This window comes from Puma concolor, chromosome B4, assembly GCF_028749965.1.
Source record: "Puma concolor isolate L17-30 chromosome B4, mPumCon1.1.hap2, whole genome shotgun sequence".
In the NCBI taxonomy this organism is placed as follows: Eukaryota; Metazoa; Chordata; class Mammalia; order Carnivora; family Felidae; genus Puma; species Puma concolor.
In genome coordinates, this window is record NC_141673.1 from 40,968,435 (window position 1) to 40,992,158 (window position 23,724).

The 23,724-nt window shown below is 37.8% G+C and overlaps 1 protein-coding gene across 9 annotated transcripts in view; it reads right to left on the reverse strand.

Annotated features, from left to right (window-relative positions):
* Positions 1-23,724, reverse strand: part of NAV3 (neuron navigator 3) — a 598,387-nt gene that overhangs the window by 78,209 nt on the left and 496,454 nt on the right. For 5 of the 9 annotated variants that reach the window (XM_086712755.1, XM_025927005.2, XM_025927006.2 and 2 more), the window contains 6 exons: positions 14,976-15,108; positions 13,776-14,046; positions 11,907-12,615; positions 9,381-9,869; positions 4,034-4,075; positions 2,465-2,625 (listed from right to left, as the gene is read on the reverse strand). In XM_086712755.1, coding sequence (XP_086568881.1) covers positions 2,465-2,625; positions 4,034-4,075; positions 9,381-9,869; positions 11,907-12,615; positions 13,776-14,046; positions 14,976-15,108 — 1,805 coding nt within the window. The remainder of the gene's footprint in view (positions 1-2,464; positions 2,626-4,033; positions 4,076-9,380; positions 9,870-11,906; positions 12,616-13,775; positions 14,047-14,975; positions 15,109-23,724) is intronic. The other 4 variants (XM_086712753.1, XM_086712758.1, XM_086712756.1 and 1 more) reach the window with 3 other exon arrangements.

Consider the following 23,724-nt stretch of genomic DNA (forward strand, 5'->3'; position numbering starts at 1 on the left):
ATGGGGTTAATTCTAAATAGCTTGAAAGGTGAATATGGAGAGGGAAATAGAAACTTCCCACACAAAGTTGTTTATAAACAATCCTCTATACGCAAAAGGGTCCACAAATACATAGGTGAGAGGCTGATAGTAATGCTTCTACATGCTAAACGTGCAGCAAGGTGAGAAATAAAGCTGAGTAATCGTCACTCACAGCAAGATGACAATGAGTCTCACCAGGTTATGAGATGCCTTGCAAGGACAATGATCAAGAGTAAATAAAGTTTCATCCAAAGATGTATTTTGCTTACTAAGTTATTCCGATTTGTTCTCTTGAGTGGAACAGTTTCTATTATAGGTAACATACATGGTGGGAATTGCACACAAACCAGTTTACTTTGGCAATAGCTTATGGTAGTCTACATATAATGATGTAACTGCAGTTCTCTTAAATTTCTGTTATATGTGACTTTTTATGGCAATATTTCTAAAAATTTTATCTATTAATATATTTTAATAGGTAGGAATGATAAAGAAACACATTGCAAATGCTGACTGTTAGTAGTAATCAGTTGCTGATCATTCAGAAGAGATAATGTTCAAATTGAAAACAAATGATGACCAAAGCAAAATGCAAGACAATGGAACCCATATTCAAGTTAAAAAATTCCATTTGGTGTATTTTTATAAGTTTAATGATAAAATAATCCTATTTATGATTATTTTAATAGTATCCACTGTTTTGCCTAATATGTTGTCATGTATGGGAAGGTCTTCCATCATAAGTATCAATGAGTGAAAATATTGAATATGAGAGTAGAGGCAGTAAGATCAATTTGAAATCTACAGCTATTGTCTCTGATAATGTAAGGCATGTTTTCTAATAAAAATGATGAGGTAACAGAGTCTATCAAGTCTTATACTCTCCTCAGTTTTGGTATACATTAAATCAGTCCCTCATAATATAACCTAGGTCTTATGGGTCCATTTCACAGTTGAGAAAATTGAGGCTAAATGACTTTGTTGAGGTAAGACATAGTAAGTGGTGAGGGTTTTTTTTTTTTTTTCCAAATAATAATGGAACAGATGGATTTCATCAGAATAATATAAATGAAAAAATAGTGGGGTAAGGATTCAATTACTCAAATTAACATCAGGTATTAAAAAGAATGGTAGGAGACATAAGATACCTAGCAAACAGCATTCCAGGTGGTTTGGGTTTGTTGCAAATGTTGCATAAAATTAGAGTTTATTTCATATTTCTAGGACTCCATAAAAAACCTTTTTAATCCATTTTTGAAGATAAAATTTTAAGCTTCTTGCCATGTTTTATAATTACAATTCAAAGTAAGTAAAAGCTATACCATTCTTTGCCATTATGAGGCAAAGAAGTCTCATCACTGTGTAGGTGTATATGTGTAGCAACAAAAACTTTGTGTCTAATAGGAATTCATTAGATCATATGGAACCATGACTGAAATAATGGTTTCTCATTGCCAGAGGCTTATTCTGTGTAGCAGGAAGAGTTACAAGAGAAAAGAAATAGCCTTTGTTGTCCTCACAGGACTGAAAATGTTGAAAAGTCCAAACTACTGAAGAATTTGGACAACCGGTGGGTCCGTTATTAGAAAAAAAAAAAGTTTTGAAGCAAAAAGAAAAAAAATGAGGCTACTTTATATGTAAATTTATAGAACATAAATCTGTTTTTAAAAGCATTGGCTCTATCAAATCATAGCTGGTACGTTTAGACTTTTTTTCTTTATTTTATCATGCTTCCCAATGTTTTCTGTGACATTTACACAAATGATGCTATATGTCATACAAATGATGCTAAGCACACAAAGTAGCCCAATGGTTAAATTATCATTTTTTTTCATTGCACTTATCCAAAAATGTTCCCATGGAATTCTGTTTATTTAAAGGACAGTTTTAGCTTTAAAATGGTATTAATTTTGATCACTTTTAAAGAAGCGATCTTAGAGTCATGGAGTTATGGGTTTTTTTTTTTTTTTTCTTTTTCTTTATATTTTATGCTTCTCTACAAAAGTATGAGAAATTCTGCTAAGGACTTTAAAAAAACATTTTTAAACAAAAAATAAGGAGCTGTTTTATTGGTTTTTAAGAGGACTCTGAGAAAACTCCACAGGCTTGAAGTCAGGTGTTCTGGGATCACTTACTGCTTGTGCCCCTGATGAGTGGAGAGACTTTTTTTTTTTTCCTCTTTTGCGTGAAATGACCTCTCTGTGCCTCTGGACCTAGACTGTAAAGTAACAACAGTAGTACCTATGTCACATTGTTGTCACGAGCAATAACCTGCATAACATTTGGGAAGTATTTTGTGAATAGTAAGCCATCAAACAAATAAAAGGTACTGTTGAGGTATCTTTGTCTTGTCTTTAAGTGAAGAATTTTTAAGAGATTCGAGGACTCCTGTGAGGGTAAGTGGTGAAAACAACACGAGGAAATTGGGTTTAGGCTATTTTACCCAAGTTGGAAAAGTGGTATTTTCCTGTCGCAGAAGATGACATGGCAGAAGGGGAGAGCAGAGGGGACTGGCTGCCAGCATCCTGCAGCCCTCCAGTGGAATGGGAACGCAGCCACTCTTTGCCCTCTTCTTGGTTGGCCTGCCGAGACGATGGGGTATATCTGCAAAACAGCACAGCTAAGACACGTAAGCACATCTACAAGGGCAAGGCAATACCAGGACAAGAAAACAATTGAGAGGAGCTTACTATTCAGATTGAACAACATTCTCCAACAGATTGAATCTAATTATAATTGCTTAGTTCTTCCAGATGATCTGACACCATCTGTTTGAATCTCACAGGAAAAGAAAAATAAAGGATTTTGAAAGGAAAATTATGCTTCTGTGAGATATGTAGTTGAAAATCATAAGCAATGAGCAGACAGCCAAGTTAATTGAGAAGGACTCAAAAGCACAGTGCTTGGAAGGATGTGAAGAGGGTGAAAGCATGGACTAAATATGGCAGACAGTGGAAGGCCAGAAGCCAAGAGAACTGAAGTGATGGATACAGAAAAGCACAGGAAATGGAACACAAACTGACAGAAATTGTTTGGGAAAAAAAAAAAAAAAAAGAAGAAAAAGAAAATAAACGTTTATCTCATTAAAATGCCACTTGACATCATGTCCAGATTTTTTTAAAAAAGAAAAAAAAATGGGCTCACTTTAGTGGAAAATAGATTTCTGAAGCAAAATATTGAAATGGAATAATTAATTACAAGCTGTTTGCTATTACTCAGGGACTGAAGAGGGAAAAAAAAAGATAACAGGGAAAGACCTATTTGGCCAGTGCTCATTTTCACCAGAGTAAGTTCTTAGCATCAAAGAACAGTCAACTCATTGTGTTCATATGTGTTATACCTCTATTCATAGTTCATTTTATATCCTCTCCTCAGATAAGAGTGTACAGTAAAGGATGGCCATGGATTAAATTTTCATTTTAGTTTTTATGATGAACTGAATGATTATTTTGATATTATTACGTAATACTGGAGTAATTCATATCTAAATTGACCAGCACTCCTGAAAAACAGAAATTAAAATTCCTGAGTTTCTACCAAAAGGATTCTGTAAAAATTCATACCTTAATTACAATATTTGTCCTCTGATGATGAAAATATATTTTCTTTGATTCAAATTAGAGCATCCTTCAGCCTTTCAACATTAACTGGCCACATCTGTAGACTATATGGGTTGAGGTTTTGCAAGCATATGCCTCCAAGATGCTAAAGTTAGGGAAGTCAATTTTTTTTTAATTTACAGAAGTTGGGTTCTGAAATCTACCAAATGTTGCTCCCCCCCAAATAATGGTATTTACATTGGATTTAATGAGTCTTGAGCCCTACAGGTATCTCTAACCTGAGGCTTATCCCACCAAATCTTCAGGCCAGAGAAAACATCAGGATGAAAAGTGATGCCATCCTCAATGGCAGATACGTCATTGCAAACAAAGAAAGAAGAGGGAGAGAGACAGCACACAAAGTTTACATAACAACAATGAAAGGCAGCAATTGTGCTGAGAGAAATATATACCTTAGTCCCTTTTTGGGTAGTGTATTTCTGTCAAGCTGCATGCTGTTAAAACAAAGAAAACCCCTAAGGACATAATGTAAACAAAAACCTCAAAATTACACATCCAACAAAAATGATTCACTAAACTACACAAAATAAAATTTCTGTAACACACATTTAATGTTTAACTTATTGGAAAAGGACAACTAAAGGTGACCAGATGTCCATTGTTGTAACACATTCAATGACAATTTAGTGACAGGATCATGAGCAGGTAGATTAAATGACATGTTAACATTATTCCCCAGTAGATTCTATTTATTTCCTCCTATGGTAGTTTTTGCTTCCCTGTGCAACTGACTAGACTCTCACTGTGATTTCATACGTAGGAGAGTCATGTGTGGAAATCAGATAGATCTGCTCTGCCTAAGTTAAAGTGACCACTTCTAATGGACAGAGGAGAGGTAAAACACCATTTGATATTTACTTTTGTATTCAGATTATTTTTATGAAAAACAAAGGCAGATTTATTCTATTTGCATGTAAGAGAAGAAAAATAATATGTAATAAATATCTGCTTGAAACGTCATGTTTTTTGGCACCATTTATTTAAATACTTAATGAAATTATGCCATCTTTTGGAAATTATAAGTTAGGTATTTCAAAGGCTATACATTGTATCAGTCACTATTTTAAAGAATCTCAATCGGTCATAGAAAGAGATGAAAGGATGTGTCTGGAGAAAATGAGAAATGGCCTCTCTAAAAATAGAAGAGGGTGTCAACAGGTAAACGGGACAAGTCTAGGGATTTCTGTTATAATCTCTGGCATGTGGATAACCAAAGAATAAAATTAATTTGAATTTGCAGAATAATAGCTCTCTTCCAGTAGAACCCCCAATGATCAAAATTAAATACACAGGATATGCATGATGGGAATGATATAACACAAATGCAAACACATCGACTTGAAAATCAATCACTCAAAATCAAAGCTAAAATGTTTTCTTCTGTGGGTACTCCATTATTTAGCACTGCTGTAGAAAGCCACCAAAGGCGTTATATGACTTTATTTATAGGGAATGTCCACCTAAGGTAATTACTCAGTTATGTAGAGGCTAGTTCTAGTGTACGTTTTGACTACAGAAGTTTTTTGAATAGTGTGGATAGGCAAACAAAAAGGAATCGTATTGAACAAATATGAAAAACCTGTAAATATGAACTACGATTGTGCTAAAGCATTAATATGGTCACAAGCCATTTTAAAGATGACCTTTGTCTTGTGTGCAAATTTATTAAAGCTGAACATTGCAGAGGAAATTGAAAAGAGGCATTGTTTGCCAACATTATCAATTGTATAACATGTATATGTTTCTAGCACACAGAGAATTTAATGGAAAAAAAAAACCTCAGAAAAAATGCATTTAAATTTGCCAATATAAGTTAAAACTTGAAGTAGAAACATCTGTTTGAATCTGGATATTAATGGTTTTATAATGTAGACACTTCTCACATATCCCGAAAGGTCACAAACTCACTGCTTGCAGGGCCAGCAGGCAGTGGGAATGAGGGAAGTAAGGCTCTCAGCCAGCAGTCTGAGGAGGTCACGTACTGTCTATTTAAAGGCAATAGATGCTGTGCAGAATTGTGCAGGCAAGTTTGCTCCATGTGATATGTAAAAACAAGCCAGCAATTTCTAAAGGTGGTTACTACTTTCAATTATTTTTTTAATGTTTATTTACTTTTGAGAGAGAGAGAGAGAGAGCACAAGCAGGGGAGGGGCACAGAGGATCCAAAGTGGGCTCTGTGCTGTCAGCAGAGAGCCCGATGTGGGGCTTGAACTCACGAACTGTGAGATAACGACCTGAGCCAAAGTCTGATGCTCAACCGACTGAGCCACCCAGGCACCTCAAAATTATTTTTACAGTTTGGTTATTTTACAAAAAAAGAAAACAAACTAAATAAAATAACCGTAAACTGGTTGTGGCTCCAGGGCCATCAATGATCTGGGGCAGCTAGAGAGAAAATTACTGAAGAGCTTTTGGTTATTATTTATTATTTTACGATATTTTAATGAAGAGGAATTTAAATTAAAAAACGACTGATTCAATAACATTGAGATGTGAATATATCAATAAAATATTTGAAATTGTAGATAAACAGGTAAGGCATGAACTTATACACATCTCTATCATATCATTCTAGTTACTTTGTTTTAAATATTTATACTCTAGCACACTTTCTCTCAGATGGCTCTTTGGTTTCCTTAGTGTTCCCAACATGCTGCTCCCTGCTTAATTAGAATTAAGCCAGGATCTCTGATAGGATCTAATTTTCTCTTCAATAGATCATAAACTTTCTTGAATGCACTTTAAAGGATTAGAATAAATTGCTACTGCCTGCAGTTTTGTTTCCAAGAAAGGAAAATACAACCTGTCATATCAAAAATTATTTTGATCCAGTAATTTACTAGGAGGAACTAATTAATATTTATATCACATATTATACCTATGAAAGTATTTTATTGTTCAAATTTAATATTCATCAGTACATTTCACTAAAAATCCAGGGCAAAATATGCATTTACCTAAAATTAGTCTTTTTGGGGCACCTGGGTGGCTCAGTCGGTTAAACGTCGGACTTCGGTTCAGGTCATGATCTCATGGTTTGTGGATGCAAGCCCCGCGTCGGGCTCTGTGCTGACAGCTCAGAACCTGGAGCCTGCTCCGGATTCTGGGTCTCCCTCTCTCTCTGCCCCTCCCCTGCTTGTGCTCTGCCTCTCTCCCTCTCTCAAAAATAAATAAACATTTAAAAAAAATTAAAAAAATAAAATTAGTCTATTTAAGATTTATTTTAGAAAAATTATTTATATTTTTAATACTGGGATACTTCCATTGGTAAAACTGGTCTATTTCAAAAACTGAACAACAATAATAACAAAAGATTTGCTTAAGGAAAATAAGTAACTGCATATTTGCTGGTGTATTTCTAAGTGAAAATATATATTGGCTACTGCTAAAATATAAATCAAAGTAAAATACTAACGTTGCATTTATATCTATAAACCTCAATGTTATCATCTGGTTTGATCTGACGGTTACTTGGTTATAAATAGTTACTTGACTATTTTTGATATCTGAATGCCAAAGAAATAGGTTGATGGCTCAAGAGTCAACTTGTTGCAGCCATATTTATGATTTAAAAAAAATCAGTTTTTTGGAGGGTGATTCGGGTTAATAAAAAATCACCTATTTGCAGGGTGCTTAGTTTGGTTATAAAAGTGTTATTTGGATTTCTCACATATGAGTACACAATCAAAGATACAAACTATAGACTGTTAACAGATTTTCAATATAGAGTAAAACCTTGGATTGTGAATAACTTGTTTTGCAAGTGTTCTGCAAGACGAGCAAACCTTTCTAATACATTTTAACTTGATAAATAAGTGATGTCTTGCAACAAGAGTAGTACGTGATGCCAAACGTCACATGATCAAAACTCAGACAATCGTTCTTGAAATTCGATTTGATAGGAGTGCTTTCGATTACAAGCATGTTTCCAGAATGAATTATACTTGCAAACCAAGTCTTTGCTGTAATTTGATTTACTCGTTAAAAGTTTTGAAAATGACATATGAGGATACCCATTCGCCTGAAAGGGCAGAAACTCAAATCTAAGATGCTGTAGAAAGCCTAACTTCTGAGATAGAAAATGAAATGAAACAGTACTTACAACCATTGTTTTTTGTGTATGCAGCTGGTCTTTATGCCTGCTATCTATCATGAGAAAACTAGAAGGTATATAGATGCAAACACCTACAGTTTAATCTCTATTACCCAGTTCTTTGTCTTGTGTCTCTTGGTCCAGTTATTTATTTATGCAGAAAAATGTTATTTTGTAATTAGCAGCCCACCATAGGAACTATCAAGCATAAATATTTCAGTTCTAAAATTCTTGGGTCAGGGGGATGTCTTATGGGCATTGCTGTCCATGTACCATGAGGGGGCAGGGATGTACGGTGGGATGGAAGCAACGCTCAGCATTTTACAAAGGCAAGAGAAACAGAAGAGCAACGGGAAATCCCGGATTAAGGGACAACCAGTGCCATGTGGTAAGAGCTTTAGTTGACCTTTAAAAAAATGATTCTGGGAATAAGGCTGGAAGTCTGGAAAAGAGGTGATATGTCAGAATGACTAACAGACTGAACAAAAGTTTAGGAAATGATCTGAGGCATTTTCATCGGCTAGTGCTTTTCCCAATAACATAATTAAGACATATGGCCAAGACCATTTCTGAAAAGTTGTAGGTGTGTCAAGAAACAAATAACATTAAGTTAATCTTGGAGAAAGTGGCCATTTCAGGGCATTTTCCTGGGGGAAAGAGTCAGTACCAAAGTATCTGAGAAAGGATTTTTGGGGTGAGAGAATCTAAAGGCATTTTGGTCAGCAGTGACACTTTCTGGTAAGTATATTAGGTAAGGAATACCTTCTTATGTTCTTTTTAAGTTAAAAAAAATCTCATTAAACCAATGGGAAACACCTTGTAATGTGATTTATTCTCAAGGGGCCTATTTTTTTTTTAATTTTTTAACGTTTATTTATTATGGAGAGACAGAGAGACACAGAGCATGAGCAGGGGAGGGGTAGAGAGAGGGGGAGACATAGAATCTGAAGCAGGCTCCAGGCTCTGAGCTGTCATCACAGAGCCCGACACGGGGCTCGAACCCACAAACTGCGAGATCATGACCTGAGCCAAAGTCGGTCGCTTAACCAACTGAGCCACCCAGGCACCTCAAAGGGTCTATTAAAAATATCACTGCTGCTACTAATTTTCTCTAAGCATTCATACCTGACAATTGACTTTTTTTTTTCCAATTCAGCTAGGATTCTCCAGTGATCTTTTTGCTATTTTCCCAGAGAAGTGATAATAAAACAAACTTAACATATTGCTCAGAGCATGATTGTCAAATCCATTTACATTCGGTCTTTAAAAATACTCAAATTATCATAAGGAGCTCTGTTATCTTGGAGCTCAGGCCAAATCGTTAACATGTCTGGAGAAGACATCACTTAATACACAAACACAGGCCTTGAATTTTATTCAAATCGCCTATCTGGTATATATGTACGCATTCATATTAAGAAACTTAATTATGCAACTATCCTATCCGTGATGGCTTTTTCCCCCCTTCTACATACTTGGTAATATGCGCAAACAAAAGGCCCGTTAATCTCACATCCCTTGAATCCTCTGTTCCCTTGCGGAGTGGCTCTCCCATGGACCTCAAGGGAATTTAGTGGGGCAGGAGGGTAGGCGCAGCGTAGGGAGGAGGCGGCGAAGACTTCGTCGATGCCTCTAGGAAAGCTCACCTTTCTGAGAGAGTAGATCTCACACTACCCGTTCTCATGAGCAGGCTTTGCACCTCGTGAGCGCCTGTGGTCAGTCCGGACAGGGAGCCATGATGGCTGAGGGGGAGGTCAATAGACTCAGAGCTCGTATGGAGGCTAGTCATGGACTGGTAACTCGGAGTGTCCTTGCTGCCGGCAGAGGAACTGCTCAGATTGGCAGCCCACACGAGACCACCCGAGGTGAAAGAGTGAACCGACGCCGGGCTGGAAGCCAACGAGTGACTTAAGCTTATAACGTCTGTAGTTAAGTCTGAGGGTTTATTGAAGAGAGGGCTGCTGCTGCCACTCAGCCCACCAGCACTGCCCATGCTGCCCGTACCAGACGACGGTGACTCCAGACTGCCTTGCCGCGCTAAAGTGGTACTAGGACTGGGCATTACTGAGGAGGATTTCACACCCTCAGTATTAGGTGCAGGGGCAGATTTGCCACCTGCCTTGGCACCAAACAACCTAAAAGAAAAACAAATAACAACTTCAGTTGTTCCAAGAAACCGACATCCACACTCAATATTTAGGGTTACAGTACACAGAGCCAAGCGTGCTTCGGTGTGCCCAGCCACCAAGCACTTCCCGTCTCCGTGTCAACGAACGTTACGAGCTTGCACTTCTTAATGTCGTGCCAAAAAATGTCTCGTATGACCATAAGGGTCAGTCGGTACTGGGCCGCCGCCCGCGTGGTGGGGGGAAGCGGGCAGAACAAAAGGAGATCAAACATGAAAGTCCCTGGCTTTCACAGTTTAAGTGATCATGAGAGTCTTTCAAGAAAGAGAGCTTGAGCACATTTGCTGGTACCTATTTACAGAGCCATTATAATGAAACAACTTCTACGCATTCGGTACGTAACACTTAAAATCTTTTCTCTCTTTTCTCTCTCTCTTTTTTCTCTCTCTCTTGTAACAGTCTGCTCAAAATCTAAAAGGAATGCTTAAGGCAAGGTTCGGGAGGTTATGTTATGTGACTGGTGGCTTGAGTGGCTGTCAGAGAGCAGTTGGTTAGAAACAATATTGGACACTGTTGGCAACATGTTGGTTTGTGTGCGTTTTCCTCAAGAAAGACCAAAGGGTTTTATGTCAGTTGCCAGTGCTATTCAAATACATATTTATAATAGTGATTTGAAACAGAGGTGGTGCTAACTTGGATGTTGGAGTTCAGTTCAGAAAACATTTTAGTTTTGTAAATGAAGCAGATGATATCATCGAATTTATGTAAATATGGAAATAAAGTGATATGGAGTAATGGCATAATGATTACTAACTAATTAAGTTGCAATGAAATCCATATTTCCTACAGTGAAGTATTTTATGGCGAATATGAGAAATTGTTTCATAGGTAATGGGCCACTGGAGGGCACTATTGGCTTTTATTTAAGCAAGAGAAATAATTACTCCCACGATAAGTCATTATTCTTTCGGATGAGATTCAACATTTCAAAAAGCCAGTTTTTCAGAATTAATATTGCTACTGAGGAATATAACCTCCAGGATTTCAAACAATCATGTAACTGAGATTGCTTGAAATGTAAAAGTAAATGTTTCAAGACCCTTTATTTCCCAGTTTGGTCATCATAATAAAAACAAACATTAAACATACTTAACACGTAATGAACTATAAATCATACTCTATCATATCATAGATGAGGAAACAGACCCAGAGAGGTTCAACCATTTGTCGCAAGTCTTTAACCACATGTATTTCCCTGCCACTTAAAACACAGTAGTATTTAAAAACAATGATATCTCACAGCAGAATTCCACATATTTAATATCGAAGACAGTCCTTGTATAGAAACTAAGTTATGCTGCTTATCAGTCATATAAAGGAAAGCGATGAAGCTAGAAAACCTAGCTCATTCCTTAGTTGTAACCCTGTGTGAAATATCCAAATGTTTTCAAATTCCGTCCATGATATCGTGCCTTTATTTTCATTAATCTGTCAAGATCGGGTACTACATCAATCTGTCCAATGTAATCTTTTACAAGAAAAACAATTTCGTCTACGTTCATGATCATTTGACTCATTAAGAGCCAGCAAGATAATAAACACTGGAAACAAATACCAACAGTCATAAAGGCCCATTTTGCTTTATTTGTAATTGTGGAGAGATGGAAATCTATGGAAATTTTATAAGCGATCACTTAGTTTATCACTACCCCTAGGTATTGCCATCTGCTCTTAAGTTTCTTATAAATGCTGTTTTTATGTTGCTAATATTAGATGAGAATGGAACTGGGAAGCTTGAGCATTTCTCAAAATGAATTCCATTTTTTATTTTTTGCTGGTTATTTACACGACCAGCTTTTTAAAACTCACTGTACTCAGAAACTGAATAAAAGATTCTAAGATTATACATACCTTACAATATACATGTAGGGTATATATACTCAGGATACAGGATTTTGGACACATATATTTTATCGACACACGGTTTACATGTCTCCTACGGCATAGCATACTCTATTTTCCCAGCATCATCTTACACACTCTTACCTTCGGAACGTAGGTGAGGCAATGTCAGGATACTTGGATCCCGGCTGCCTGAGCCCTTGTGTCCCGCAGGCGCTGGCAGAGGTGGGGCTGGATTTGGGGGACCCTGACAGAGAAACGCTCTCTGAATCTGAGACGGCCACTTTTTCCTTTTCCTTGTCTGTTTGGTTGACAGTGACGGGACTCGAGCGCCCTGACCCAATCTTAGTAGGTTCTCTGAGCTTCGAGGTGGTGGCGCCAGCCGACTTGCTGCTGACATTGGAATCAATACTGCTGGTGCTGGACCTGTGGCCGCCTCGGCCGGGGATGCCGCTCGCGCTGGACTTGGAAGGGCGGGGCAGGCTGCGGTACTGCAGGGACGACTTGGAGCTCACGTGCAGCACGCCGTCGTCCTGATTCTGCGAGCCGTCCAGACTGGTTTTCCTCCCGGCGCTGGACTTCCCACCGATGGCAGCCGACTTGGGAATTTTACCCAGTGTTGCCGATCCGCTTGTAATTGTGGCTCCACTGCTCGTGATCATAGTAGATGAGCCTACCCCGCTTGACTTCTTAAATCCAAAAGAGCCGGGAGCAGTAGATCTTCCAATGCCCGAAGGGGGCTTTTTCCCCTCGTCTCCACTGCTTTTTCCTGCATCTGAAGGAGACCTCTGTAGAGATGATCCTTTTAGAGGACTTTTGCCTTTCTCGGAAGCTTTGGCATCATCGGTTTTCCCTAATTAACGAGAAATACACAAATATGCATGCCGGCACGCTTCGATTTCATAATACTCTTTCTCTAAACCATGTGTAAAAAATGTGAACACAACTTTATGTTACTTCAGTTCCGAAATATGGATTAATATATTGAGAGGGTTGAGTACAATGCTATAAAATTATGGCTCTTAGAGGAAATGTGATGACTGATGGAGATAAAATGCAAACACATATTTTTGCAATTTATTATTGTCTTTTATCTCACAATTCTCTTCTTTTATCAGGATAGCACTTAATCTTATCAAGCTAAGTGCCAGAAAAAGAATTCACTTGAATATATATAAGATTATTATATTTAGAGTACCCTGGTACATCATTAATTCAGGTGGCATTATTTAAAATTGGGCACCGTTTCCTTTTTTTCTTTCTTCTAACTTTATTTATTTATTTTGAGAGACAGAGAGAGAGAGAGAGAGAGAACATGAACAGGGGAGGAGCAGAGAAAGGGAGAGAGAGAATCCCAACCAGACTCTGTGCTCCTAGCACAGAGCCTGACGTGGGGCTTGAACCCACAAACTATGAGATCATGACCTGAGCAGAAATCAAGAGTCGGACACTTAACCAACTAAGTGCCCATAAAATTAGGCACCATTTTAAAAACAGGGAGAGAATCTTAAAAAGAAGAAAAAAAATGGTAAAATTTGGCAGAATTATTTCACTCTCTTCTTTCATAAAGTGTAATTCACAAATGATGTTTCAAATCTCCAGAATTCCAACCCATTAGATTAGTGTGATTGTTCTTGCCTCTCAGTGGTGGTAGTAAAAATTAGAGGTATGCTTACCATAAATATTCCCAACTTTCATAAGGAAGTCAGAAAGAATGCAATCTTGTTTTTATTAGGCAGACTTCTTTTATTTGCACACGAACAGAAATGACAGCGGCAGAATAGACACTCAATAGCCCCAAATTATGATGGTGCTCTCTAGAGAATGCCAAATTGTTGTATTCATGTGGACTTCTATGGTAAAGTATGTGAAATTTACATAGGAAAAAAATAACTATACAGAGAAGAATAGGATTTAATTAAAAAATAAAGCTATCATTAAAGAGAACCAAGACTGAATGGAAGCTATAAATTAAAACCTTTTTGCATAACAGCTGTGAAATGACAAGCCTACCAGGGGTCTTGAGTGCACTTGTTCCAGCTTTCTGCCTCGATGACGCTCCCCCTTGGGCAGACATGCCTCTTCTCCAGGAACCTGTCTGGGAGATGGACAGGGAGGCCTTCTGCCCTGTCTTCTCGGGGTCTTCAGGAAGTCCTGAGGAAATAGCCTTCCACTTGCCGCCACTATCCCCATGGCTGTCGAGGTCCTCTTCTGTTTTCTTCAGCTCCTGGGTAGCATCCCATGTCTCATCTGTTGTAGAACGTTTCTCTGAATCTGTCTTCAGCTATGAGGAAAATATTACAAAGAAACTTTGTGCAGAAAAATCTATGAAGTGTGAATAGGCATTGCAATGTACTTTCAGATAACTGGTTAAAAAAAAAAAAAGCAGCACTGATTTATATTTCAAAAGAATCCCAGAGACTCCTATTTTTATCTCTGCCTTCTTAATTTGTTTCATTAATTTTAGTCACATAATGCTCACTTGCACATATTAGAGAATGTCGGAATAAATATGTGCAGAAAACCCCAATTACATACTCCAGAGAGGAAGAAATTTTCTATGTCAAATATAACAAGGAAAAGTAAGACAAGATAAAACTTAATGATCTAATATCCATTCTTGATTTACGATTCTCAAGAGATGTAGTAATTTATTTCAGAGATCAATACAAAATTAATGAAGAACTATTTAAAGTTAGACTATTAAAATATTTTTTGAGTTAAAAAATATCAATATTATAAAAACAGATATGGTAAAAACAAGTCTTTCTGGGTTGGCTTATAATCAATAGAAAAAAATACATATACACAAGCTGCTTCAGTTTATGCAATTATTTCAGATTAAGGGGTCATGCTATATATATATATATATATATATATATATATATATATATATATATTTAATTTTATTTTAGAGACAGAGAGAAAGAGAATGTGAATGGGGGAGGGGTGCAGAGAGGAGAGAAAGAGAGAGAGAGAGAGAGAGAGAGAGAATCTCAAGCAGACTCCATGCTCAGCATGCAGCCTGATGTGGGACTCGATCTCACCACCATGAGATCATGACCTGAGCCAAAATCAAGAGTTGGAGGCTTAACCAACTGAGCCACACAGGTACCCCTGTGCTACATTTTAATCCAATATAAATAGTTGGGGGGGGGGCGGTTGGGGAGAATCCAGCAGAAGCACTGGAAAAAGAAAGAAGGCAATTCTCACCTGCGTGTTCTTCCTGGAAGGGACAGTGATGTTAGAGTAAGAGCTGACTGAGGATGTCGTATTCAAGTCATCTGTGCTGATATTATCGAGGGTGTCACTGAGACCACTGCTCACAGAGCTGCTGTCATCCCAGCTAAAGGCAAGACACACAGCAGCAATGAACTAAACACAGGATGCATAAGGAAGTCACCTATATTTCCATCTAACACTTATCATGTCTTGGAAGGATGATCCTCATTTTTTAAATCTCATGATGAAAAGTTATTGACTTTCCATTTTTGGAGAATCATATTAAATAAGAATTGAACCTCATCTGATATATGCAAAGAATCAGCGCAGATCTGGCCTCCAAGGGAGTGTCTCTAGAATGAATGAAAACACCACTACAAATACAACATGGTATTAGGAAAGAATAAAATTAACAATGACTTTTTTTCCCCTGGAAAAAGCAACATTGCATATAAGAATTTGTTCTTTGTTCTGAAAATTAAAGAAAAAAAAAAAAGAACTGTGCTTTAGTTAGGAATCAAAGTAATTCTTCATTCTTCCTCCTACCTTAGTAACTACTTCTAATGATTCACCAACTTTTGAACATTGAGTTTCACTTCTAGCATATCATTACTCCTGCCATACCTCACAATTTCTGGCCTGGACAAGAGACAATACCCTCTTATCTGGCCTTCCTGCCTTTGGTCTTTCTCAATACAACTTCATTGCTAAATTTGGGTCAATGATAAAAAATGATCAAAAATTCACATCTGGCCATGTCACCCCTCCTCTTCACAGACTTCTCTTTACCAAAGCCATAGATTCCAAAATAAAATGCACCTGCCACACAGGATGGGCAAAGCAATCCATTGGGGTGTAAGAAAAATATCTGAAATTCTGAATACATTTGTTTTTAATCTAAAGAAGAAAACAATCACATAAGCTATATTAATATTCATGTGCAGGCTAACATGTGCAACCTCATTTAGTCAATGTGCCAGATGATGCAGAAGTAATGTAGGATAAGCAGGGTAACTTGAATGAGAAGAAGAGCAGCTCCACAGTTCCAAGGAGTGGGACATGGTTCTCTTCTTTATTGTCTGTTTCTCAGTCTATTGTGATGTATTGCTGCTTACCTGTGCTCTGTTAAACAAAGTCATCCACATGGGATACATATGTTAGAGGCAGACAAAAGTTAAGTCTCATTAAATGACAAGTCACTTTAAAAACCTTCTACAAGTAATCCATATATTAAGAGAATATCCTTTTTAAAGTTTTATTTATTTATTTACTTATTTAGAGGTCAAGCCGGGGAGGGGCAGAGAGAGAAGAAGAGAGCATTCCACGCAGGCTCCGTGCTCAGTGCAGAGCCTAACACGGGGTTCCAGCTCACGAACCACGAACCTGAGCTGAAATCAAAAGTTGGAGACTTAACCGACTGAGCCATCCAGGTGCCCCAAGAGAATATCCTTAATGAAAGCATAAGCAAACCACAGAGGAACTGATACTTTTCCTACTTTGGTATACACACTGTTAATGATGATCCCGCCCCTGCTGTATTTTGTTTGCAATATTAGCTACTGATAGCATAAAGCATCATGATTACCAAAGATATTTATAAGTCAGATTGTTATCAATGACCGTATTTTAATTGAGATATAATTGACATGCAACCTTATATCACTTTTAGGTATACAAATAATGATTTGATATAGGTATATTTTGCAAAATGATTACCACCATAGGTTTAGGGAATATCCATCACCACACTGTTACAAATTTTTGTCTTGTGATGAGAACTTTTTAAGATTTACTCTCCAGGCAACATATATATATATATATATACATATATATATACATATATATATATATATATATATATATATTTATTTATTTTGAGAAAGAGAGAGAGATCACAAGCAGGAAGGGGCAGCAAGAAAGGGAGAGAGAGAATTGCAAGCAGGCTCTATGCTGTGAGTGTGGAGACTGACATGGGGCTCCATCTCACAAACGATGAGATCATGACCTGATCCTAAACCAAGAGTTGGATGCTCCACCAACTGAGCCACCCACGTGTGTCCAGAATCAGTATTTCTATTAATAGCCTCTTCCACTGTCAATCTTAGCATCAGTGACTATAAAGTCAAATGCCACAACTCTTATGGTAATCATAACCATCACTTATATTTTACAACCATTTAAAATCTCAGATGAACACAATAGCTTGGTGGTTTAGATGATATAAGTGACAGAATCCCAAACAATATAAAAACATTGCAATCTAGAAATAGAAAAGTAGGGGCACCTGGGTGGCTCAGTTGGTTAAGTGTCCGACTTTGGCTCAGGTCATGATCTCATGGTTCATGAGTTGGAGCCTGGCGTCAGGCTCTGTGAGGACAGCTCAGAGCCTGGAGCCTGCTTCAGATTCTGTGACTCTCTCTCTCTCTGCCCCTCCCCTGCTCATGCTCTGTCTCTCTCTGTGTCTCTCAAAAATAAATAAACATTAAGAAGCATTAAAAAAAAATTCTCTTTTTCCCTTTCTTCGACCCCTCCCCTGCTCACACTGCCTCTCTCTCTCAAAAAAAAAAAAAAGTATAGTAAAATATATCTAATTAATAAGTTAAATATCATAGATCATTATAAGAACATAAAGAAAAATTTTCCAAATTTAGCTTAGTGTAATAAAAAGACAAATAGAGTCATAAAATTAAAGTCTTTATGTTATACACCTAAAACTCATATAACTCTACATGTCAATTATGCCCAATAAAAAAATTAAAGTCTTTCATGTGAGTCTTCTTTAGAGGTTCACAGCTAGTATGTTCACTTGTTATTCTGACTTTACTAGCTCATAGTGTTGTGTGAGAAGCAAATGAATCACTTCCATAAACTATTTTATAATACCTTATACTTTTCCATCTCTTCCAAGATCTCAAATTCTGCAATCACATTTTTTGACCACAATATTCCATATTTCCAGCAAGCTAAAATCTACTGATTCCTAATTTTTATGTAAACTTTATAGAGAGTTCCTCTTATGCATTTTTACCAGCTTTCTTGTGTTGTTGTTGTTGTTTTTTTCATTTTAGTGAGCTCTTTGCCAAGCGATGCAAGATGCAAAGGTGCTGAAGCAAAAGGAACACTAAAATAATAGTGCAACCATTACTCTTCTAGTTCTTGCCACCCTCATAGTCTTCCATATCTGTCTTGACTTTATATTACTTAAATATATGTTTTCTCCATTCTTTTTTTTTGAAAAATACAAGACAGTCAGCTAATTATAATGACTAACATAATACATATTTTATTATATACAATACGTTTGATTATATAAAATAAATCATTGTTACGATTTCTCAGGGCTACTTAGAAATTCTGTTTTATCCTAAAGTAACCTTCCTGTAGTTTGGAGGAAGATGGCAGCAAAGTAGGAGGACCCTAGGCTCACCTTGATCCCTGAATACAGCTAGATAACTACCAAATCATGCTAACTACCCCAGAAAATGACCTGAAGACCGACAGAGCAAACTACAACTAAAGGCAGAGAAGAGGCCTCATCAATGAAGGTAGAAAGCGCAGAGACATGAGAGAAATCAATTGTAGCTACTGTGGTGGGAAGGGAGCACAGTCACAGAGAAGTGGGAGAGACAGAGTAGCACACAGGTGTGTGCACAGGAAAGACAATTCCCCATAACAACTGGTTTGGAAGCCAAGAGTGGCTGAATTTCAGAAGTTCTTGCAACCAGCAGGGCTGAGAGCCTAGAGTTTTAAAGGTCAGTGGGCTTGCCTCAGGGAGAACCCAGAGGGCACTGCACTGCTCTTATTGAGAGGGGAGGGCATACAGCCTGGGGCCATATAGCATGGAAACAGCAATCTGAAGAGTGCCTGGGGCACACAGCGTGGAGGTCATTTGCTCTTCTTGGAGTGTGTCCCAGAGAGGCAGCATTCATGGAGAGACCCCTTCAGGAGCAAAGGGACTAGCTAGCACCATTTCCTTTTCCTGCTCCTCTGCACAAGCACAGAGCCACCTGTGGAAACCAGTGTAGTGTCCACACTTGCTACCTAACTTCCATACACCAAGCCCCTCTCCCCAGTCCAATTCCCCTGCTCGGTGGAACCACCCCTCACAGTTACACTTGTCTTTGTCCCAACGTGGAAGGCCCCTCTCTCAGAAGACTGGATGAAACACCTTTCCATACTGTGCCTTTCAACCCTGGAGTTTCGCAGAGCGTCAGTTCCGGCAACAGTGGCAATAGGTCTCATTTCACAAGCAGACCAGAGCACATCTAGTTAAAACTCACCACATTCTGGACAGGGACCAAATACTTCCCGCAATAAACAAAGAGAACCTCTGCAGATGACTGGTCTGAAGGATAAAGTGGCGAGGACATAACAGCAGGGTGCACACAGCATACATTCGAGACACTCCTAAAGCAACAGGCCCTGAGAGACAGAGAACATCATACTACAGGGCATTAGAGAACCTCTTCTTCATAAAGACATTATCTTTAATAGCAGGAGACTAGCTGATTTTTCGAACACACAGAAGTAGGAAGAGACTGGGATAAAATCAGTAGACAGAGGAATTTGTTCCAAATGAAAAAACAGAACAAAGCCATGGCCAGAGATTTAAGGGAAACAGATATAAGGAACATGCCTGATAGAGAATTTAAAGTAATGTTCATAAAGATACTCGATGGGCTTGAGAAAAAGAGTAAAAGGCATCAGTGAAACCATTAACACAGAAATAAGGAAAAACAGCAGAGATAAAGGGCTCAATAAGTGAAATAAGAATTAATGATGGAATGAACAGCAGGCTGGAAGAAGCAGAGGAATGAATCAGTAACCTAGAAGAGAGTGATGGAAAGTAATCAAGCTGAACAAAAGAGAGGAAAAAGAATTATGCAAAATGAGAATAGACTTAGAGAATTCAGTGACTCCAACAAATATAATAACATTTGTATTGTAGGAGTCCCGAACGAAGAGAAAGGAGGCAGAAAATTTATTTGTAGAAGTAATAGCTGAAAATTTCCCTAATCTGGGGAAGGAAGCAGATATCCAAATCGAGGAGGCACAGAAAGAACCCACAACAAAATCAACAAAAGCAGGTCTACACCAAGACATATCGTAATTAAAATGGCAAAATGTAGTGATTAAGAAAACTCCTTAAAAGCAGAAAGGAAAAGGAAGACAGTTACCTGCAAGGAAAATCTCATAAGGCTACAAGCATATTTTTCAGCAGAAACTTTCCAAGCCAGAAGAGACTAGCATGATATATTCAAAGTGCTGAATGGGAAAAATCTGAAGCCAAGAATACTCTACCCAGCAAGGCTGTAATTCAGAATAGAAGGAGAGATAAGTAGTTTCCCAGACAAATAAAAACTAAAGGAGTTCATGATCACGAAACCAGCCTTGCAAGAAATACTAAAGGGGACACTGTCAGTGGAAAGGAAAGACCAAAAATGACAGTATGAAAGTAGAAAACACAAAAGCAGTAAAAATGCAGTCAAGGAAGTAACAAAATGAAAAGGATGCAAAATATAACGACAGGTACCTTAAACATGGGTTCAAACTTAAATGGCCATCAACTTAATAAAGGCTGCTATATGCGGGAGATATTATATATAAACCTACTAGTAACCACAAATCAAAAACCACTAAGAAATATGCAAAGAACAAAGAGAAAGAAATCCAAATACATCACTAAAGAAAACCAGCAAACCATGAAAGAGGGCAAGAGAAGAAAGGATCAGAGAAAATCTTCAGAAATAACCACAAACAAGTAATAAGATGGCAATAAGCACACATCTATCAATAATCATTTTGAATATAATGAACTAAATGCTCCAATCAAAAGATACTGGGTGACAGAATGGATAAAGAAAACAAGGCCCATCTATATGCTGCCGACAAGAGAGTCGTTTTAGAGCTAAAGATACCTGCCTATTTAAAGTGAGGGGATGGAGAAATATTTAACATGCAAATGGATGTCAAAAAAAAAAAAAAATAGAACAGCAATACTTCCATTGGACAAACAAGACCTTAACAAAAGACTCTTAACAAGAGACAAAGAAGGGCACAATATAATAGTAAAGGGGACAAGCCAACAAGAAGATATAACGACATAAATCCAATATTTATGCACCCAATATGAAAGCACCTAAATACATAAATCAGTTAATAACAAACATAAAGGAAATAATTGACAATAATACAATAATAGTATTGTATGGGACTTTAACACCCCACTCACATCTATGGACAGTTCATCTAAAAAGAAAATCAGGTCTGATCTCGGAGGCTGGGCAGGGTCGGGCCTGGTTGGTGCTTGGGTGGGAGACCGCCTGGGAATACCGGGTGCTGTAGGCTTTTGCCTTTTGCCTTTTGCCTGTTGCCTCTGGCCTCCTTGACCTCTCCTTTGGCGCCCGCCGCCCCTCCCCCCACCCTCCGTGTGTGCCTCTCTCCCCGGGGAGGGGAGCGCGGCTCCGGGGGCCAGGCACACCCCGGCCACTGCTCCCTCAGCCCCTCCCGGGCCGGCATGGCGGCCTGGCCTGGCCTGGTCTGGCCCCGCCCCGCCCCGCCCCCCCTCCCCCCCCCCCCCCCCCCGGGCCCGCACGCCCCACGGCACTTCATGGGGGGTCTGCTCCCCGCACCAGGCTAAATTCCACTGCACCGGCTGGAGGCCACGCCCCCCAAAAAAATAAAAATAAAAATAAATAAATAAATAAAAAGAAAATCAACAAGGAAACAATGGCTTTGAATGACACATTGGATGGACCCTATAGATTTAACAGAAATATGTAGAACATTCCACCCTAAAATTGCAGAATCCACATTCTTTTCAAGTGCACATGGAATACTCTCCAGAATAGATCACATATTAGTCCACAAAACAAGTCTCAACAAATTCAAGAAGACTGAAGTCATACAATGCATCTTTTTTGAACATAACTCCATGAAACTAGAAATCAATCACAAGAAAAAATCTGGAAAGACAAAAATACATGGAGTTTAAACAACATGCTACTAAGCAATGAATAGGGCAATTGGGAAATAAAAGAAGAAACAAAAAGAACATGGAAACAAATGAAAATGAAAACACAACAGTCTAAAACCTTTGGGATGCAGCAAAAGCAATTCTAAGAGGGAATTTTATAGCAACACAGGTCTACCTCCTGAGGCAAGAAAAATCTGAAATAAACAACTTAATCTTACACCTAAAGGAGCTAGAAAAAAGAACAACAACAAAAAAAAAGCTAAAACCATCAGAAGTAAGGATATAAGAGAGATTAGAACAGAAATTAATGATATAGAAAGTAAAAAACTCAATAGAACACATCAATGAAACTGGAAGCTGGTTCTTTGAAAAAAGAAATCAATAAAATTGATAAACCTCTAGCAAGATTTATCAATAAAAAAAGACAAAGGATCTAAATAAATAAAATTACAAATTAGAAAGAAGAAATAACAATCAACACTACAGAAATACAAATAATTTTAAGTGAGTATTATGAAAAACTATATGCCAACAAATTGGACAAGCTAAATGAAATGGATAAATTCCTATGGACATATAAACTACCAAAACTGAAACCGGAAGAAATAGAAAATTTGAACAGACCAATTGCCAGCAATGAAATTGTACCAGTAATAAAAAAAAAAAAATTCTAATAAAAAGAGTCCATGACCAGATGGCTTCATAGGCAAATTCTACTGAACACTTTAAATAAGAGTTAACACCTACTCTTCTCAAACTATTCCAAAAAATAGAAAAGGAAGGAAAACTTTTAAATTCATTCTATGAGGTCAGCATTCACCTGATAACAAAACCAGATAAAGACACCACACACACACAAAAAAAATTGAACTACAGGCCAATATTTCTTTTTTTTAAGAAATATTTAAGAAATCCCCCTCAGGGGAGGGGCAGAAAGAGAAGGAGAGAGAGAATACCAAGCAGGCTACACGCTGTCAGGAAAAAGCTTATCTATGAACTATGAGATCATGACCTGAGCTGATATCAAGAGTCAGATGCCTAATCAACTGAGCCACTCAGGCATACAGGCCAATATTTCTGATGAATATAGATACAAAAATTCTCAAAAAAAATTACCAGCAAACCAAATCCAAGAATAAATTTAAAAAATAATTCACCACTATCAAGAGGGATTTATTCCTGGATTGTAAAGGTGGTTCAATATTTGCAAATCAATCATTGTGATACATCACACTAATAAGAGAAAGGATAAGACCCATATGATCATTTTAATAGATGCAGAAAAAGCATTTGACAAACTATCCATTCATGATAAAAACCCTCAACAAAGTAGGTTTAGAGGGGACATACCTCAACATAATAAAGGCCATATATGAAAATCCACAGTTAACACCATACTCAATGGGGGAAAAACTGAGAGCTTTTCTCCTGAGGTCAGGAACAAGACAGGGATGTTGTCTCTCACTACTTTCATTCAAGATAGTCCTGGAAGTCCTAGCCACAGCAAGCAGGCAATGGAAAGAAATAAAAGGAATTCACATTGGTAGGAAGAAGTAAAACTTGCACTATTTACAAATGACATCATACTATATACTGGAAACCTAAAAGACTACCAAGAAACTGCCAGAACTGATAAACAAATTCAGTAAAGTCACAGGATACAAAATCAATGTACAGAAATCTGTTGCATTTCTATACACCAATAATGAAGAAGCAGAAAGAGAAAATAAGAAAACAATCCAATTTACAATTGCACCAAAAATA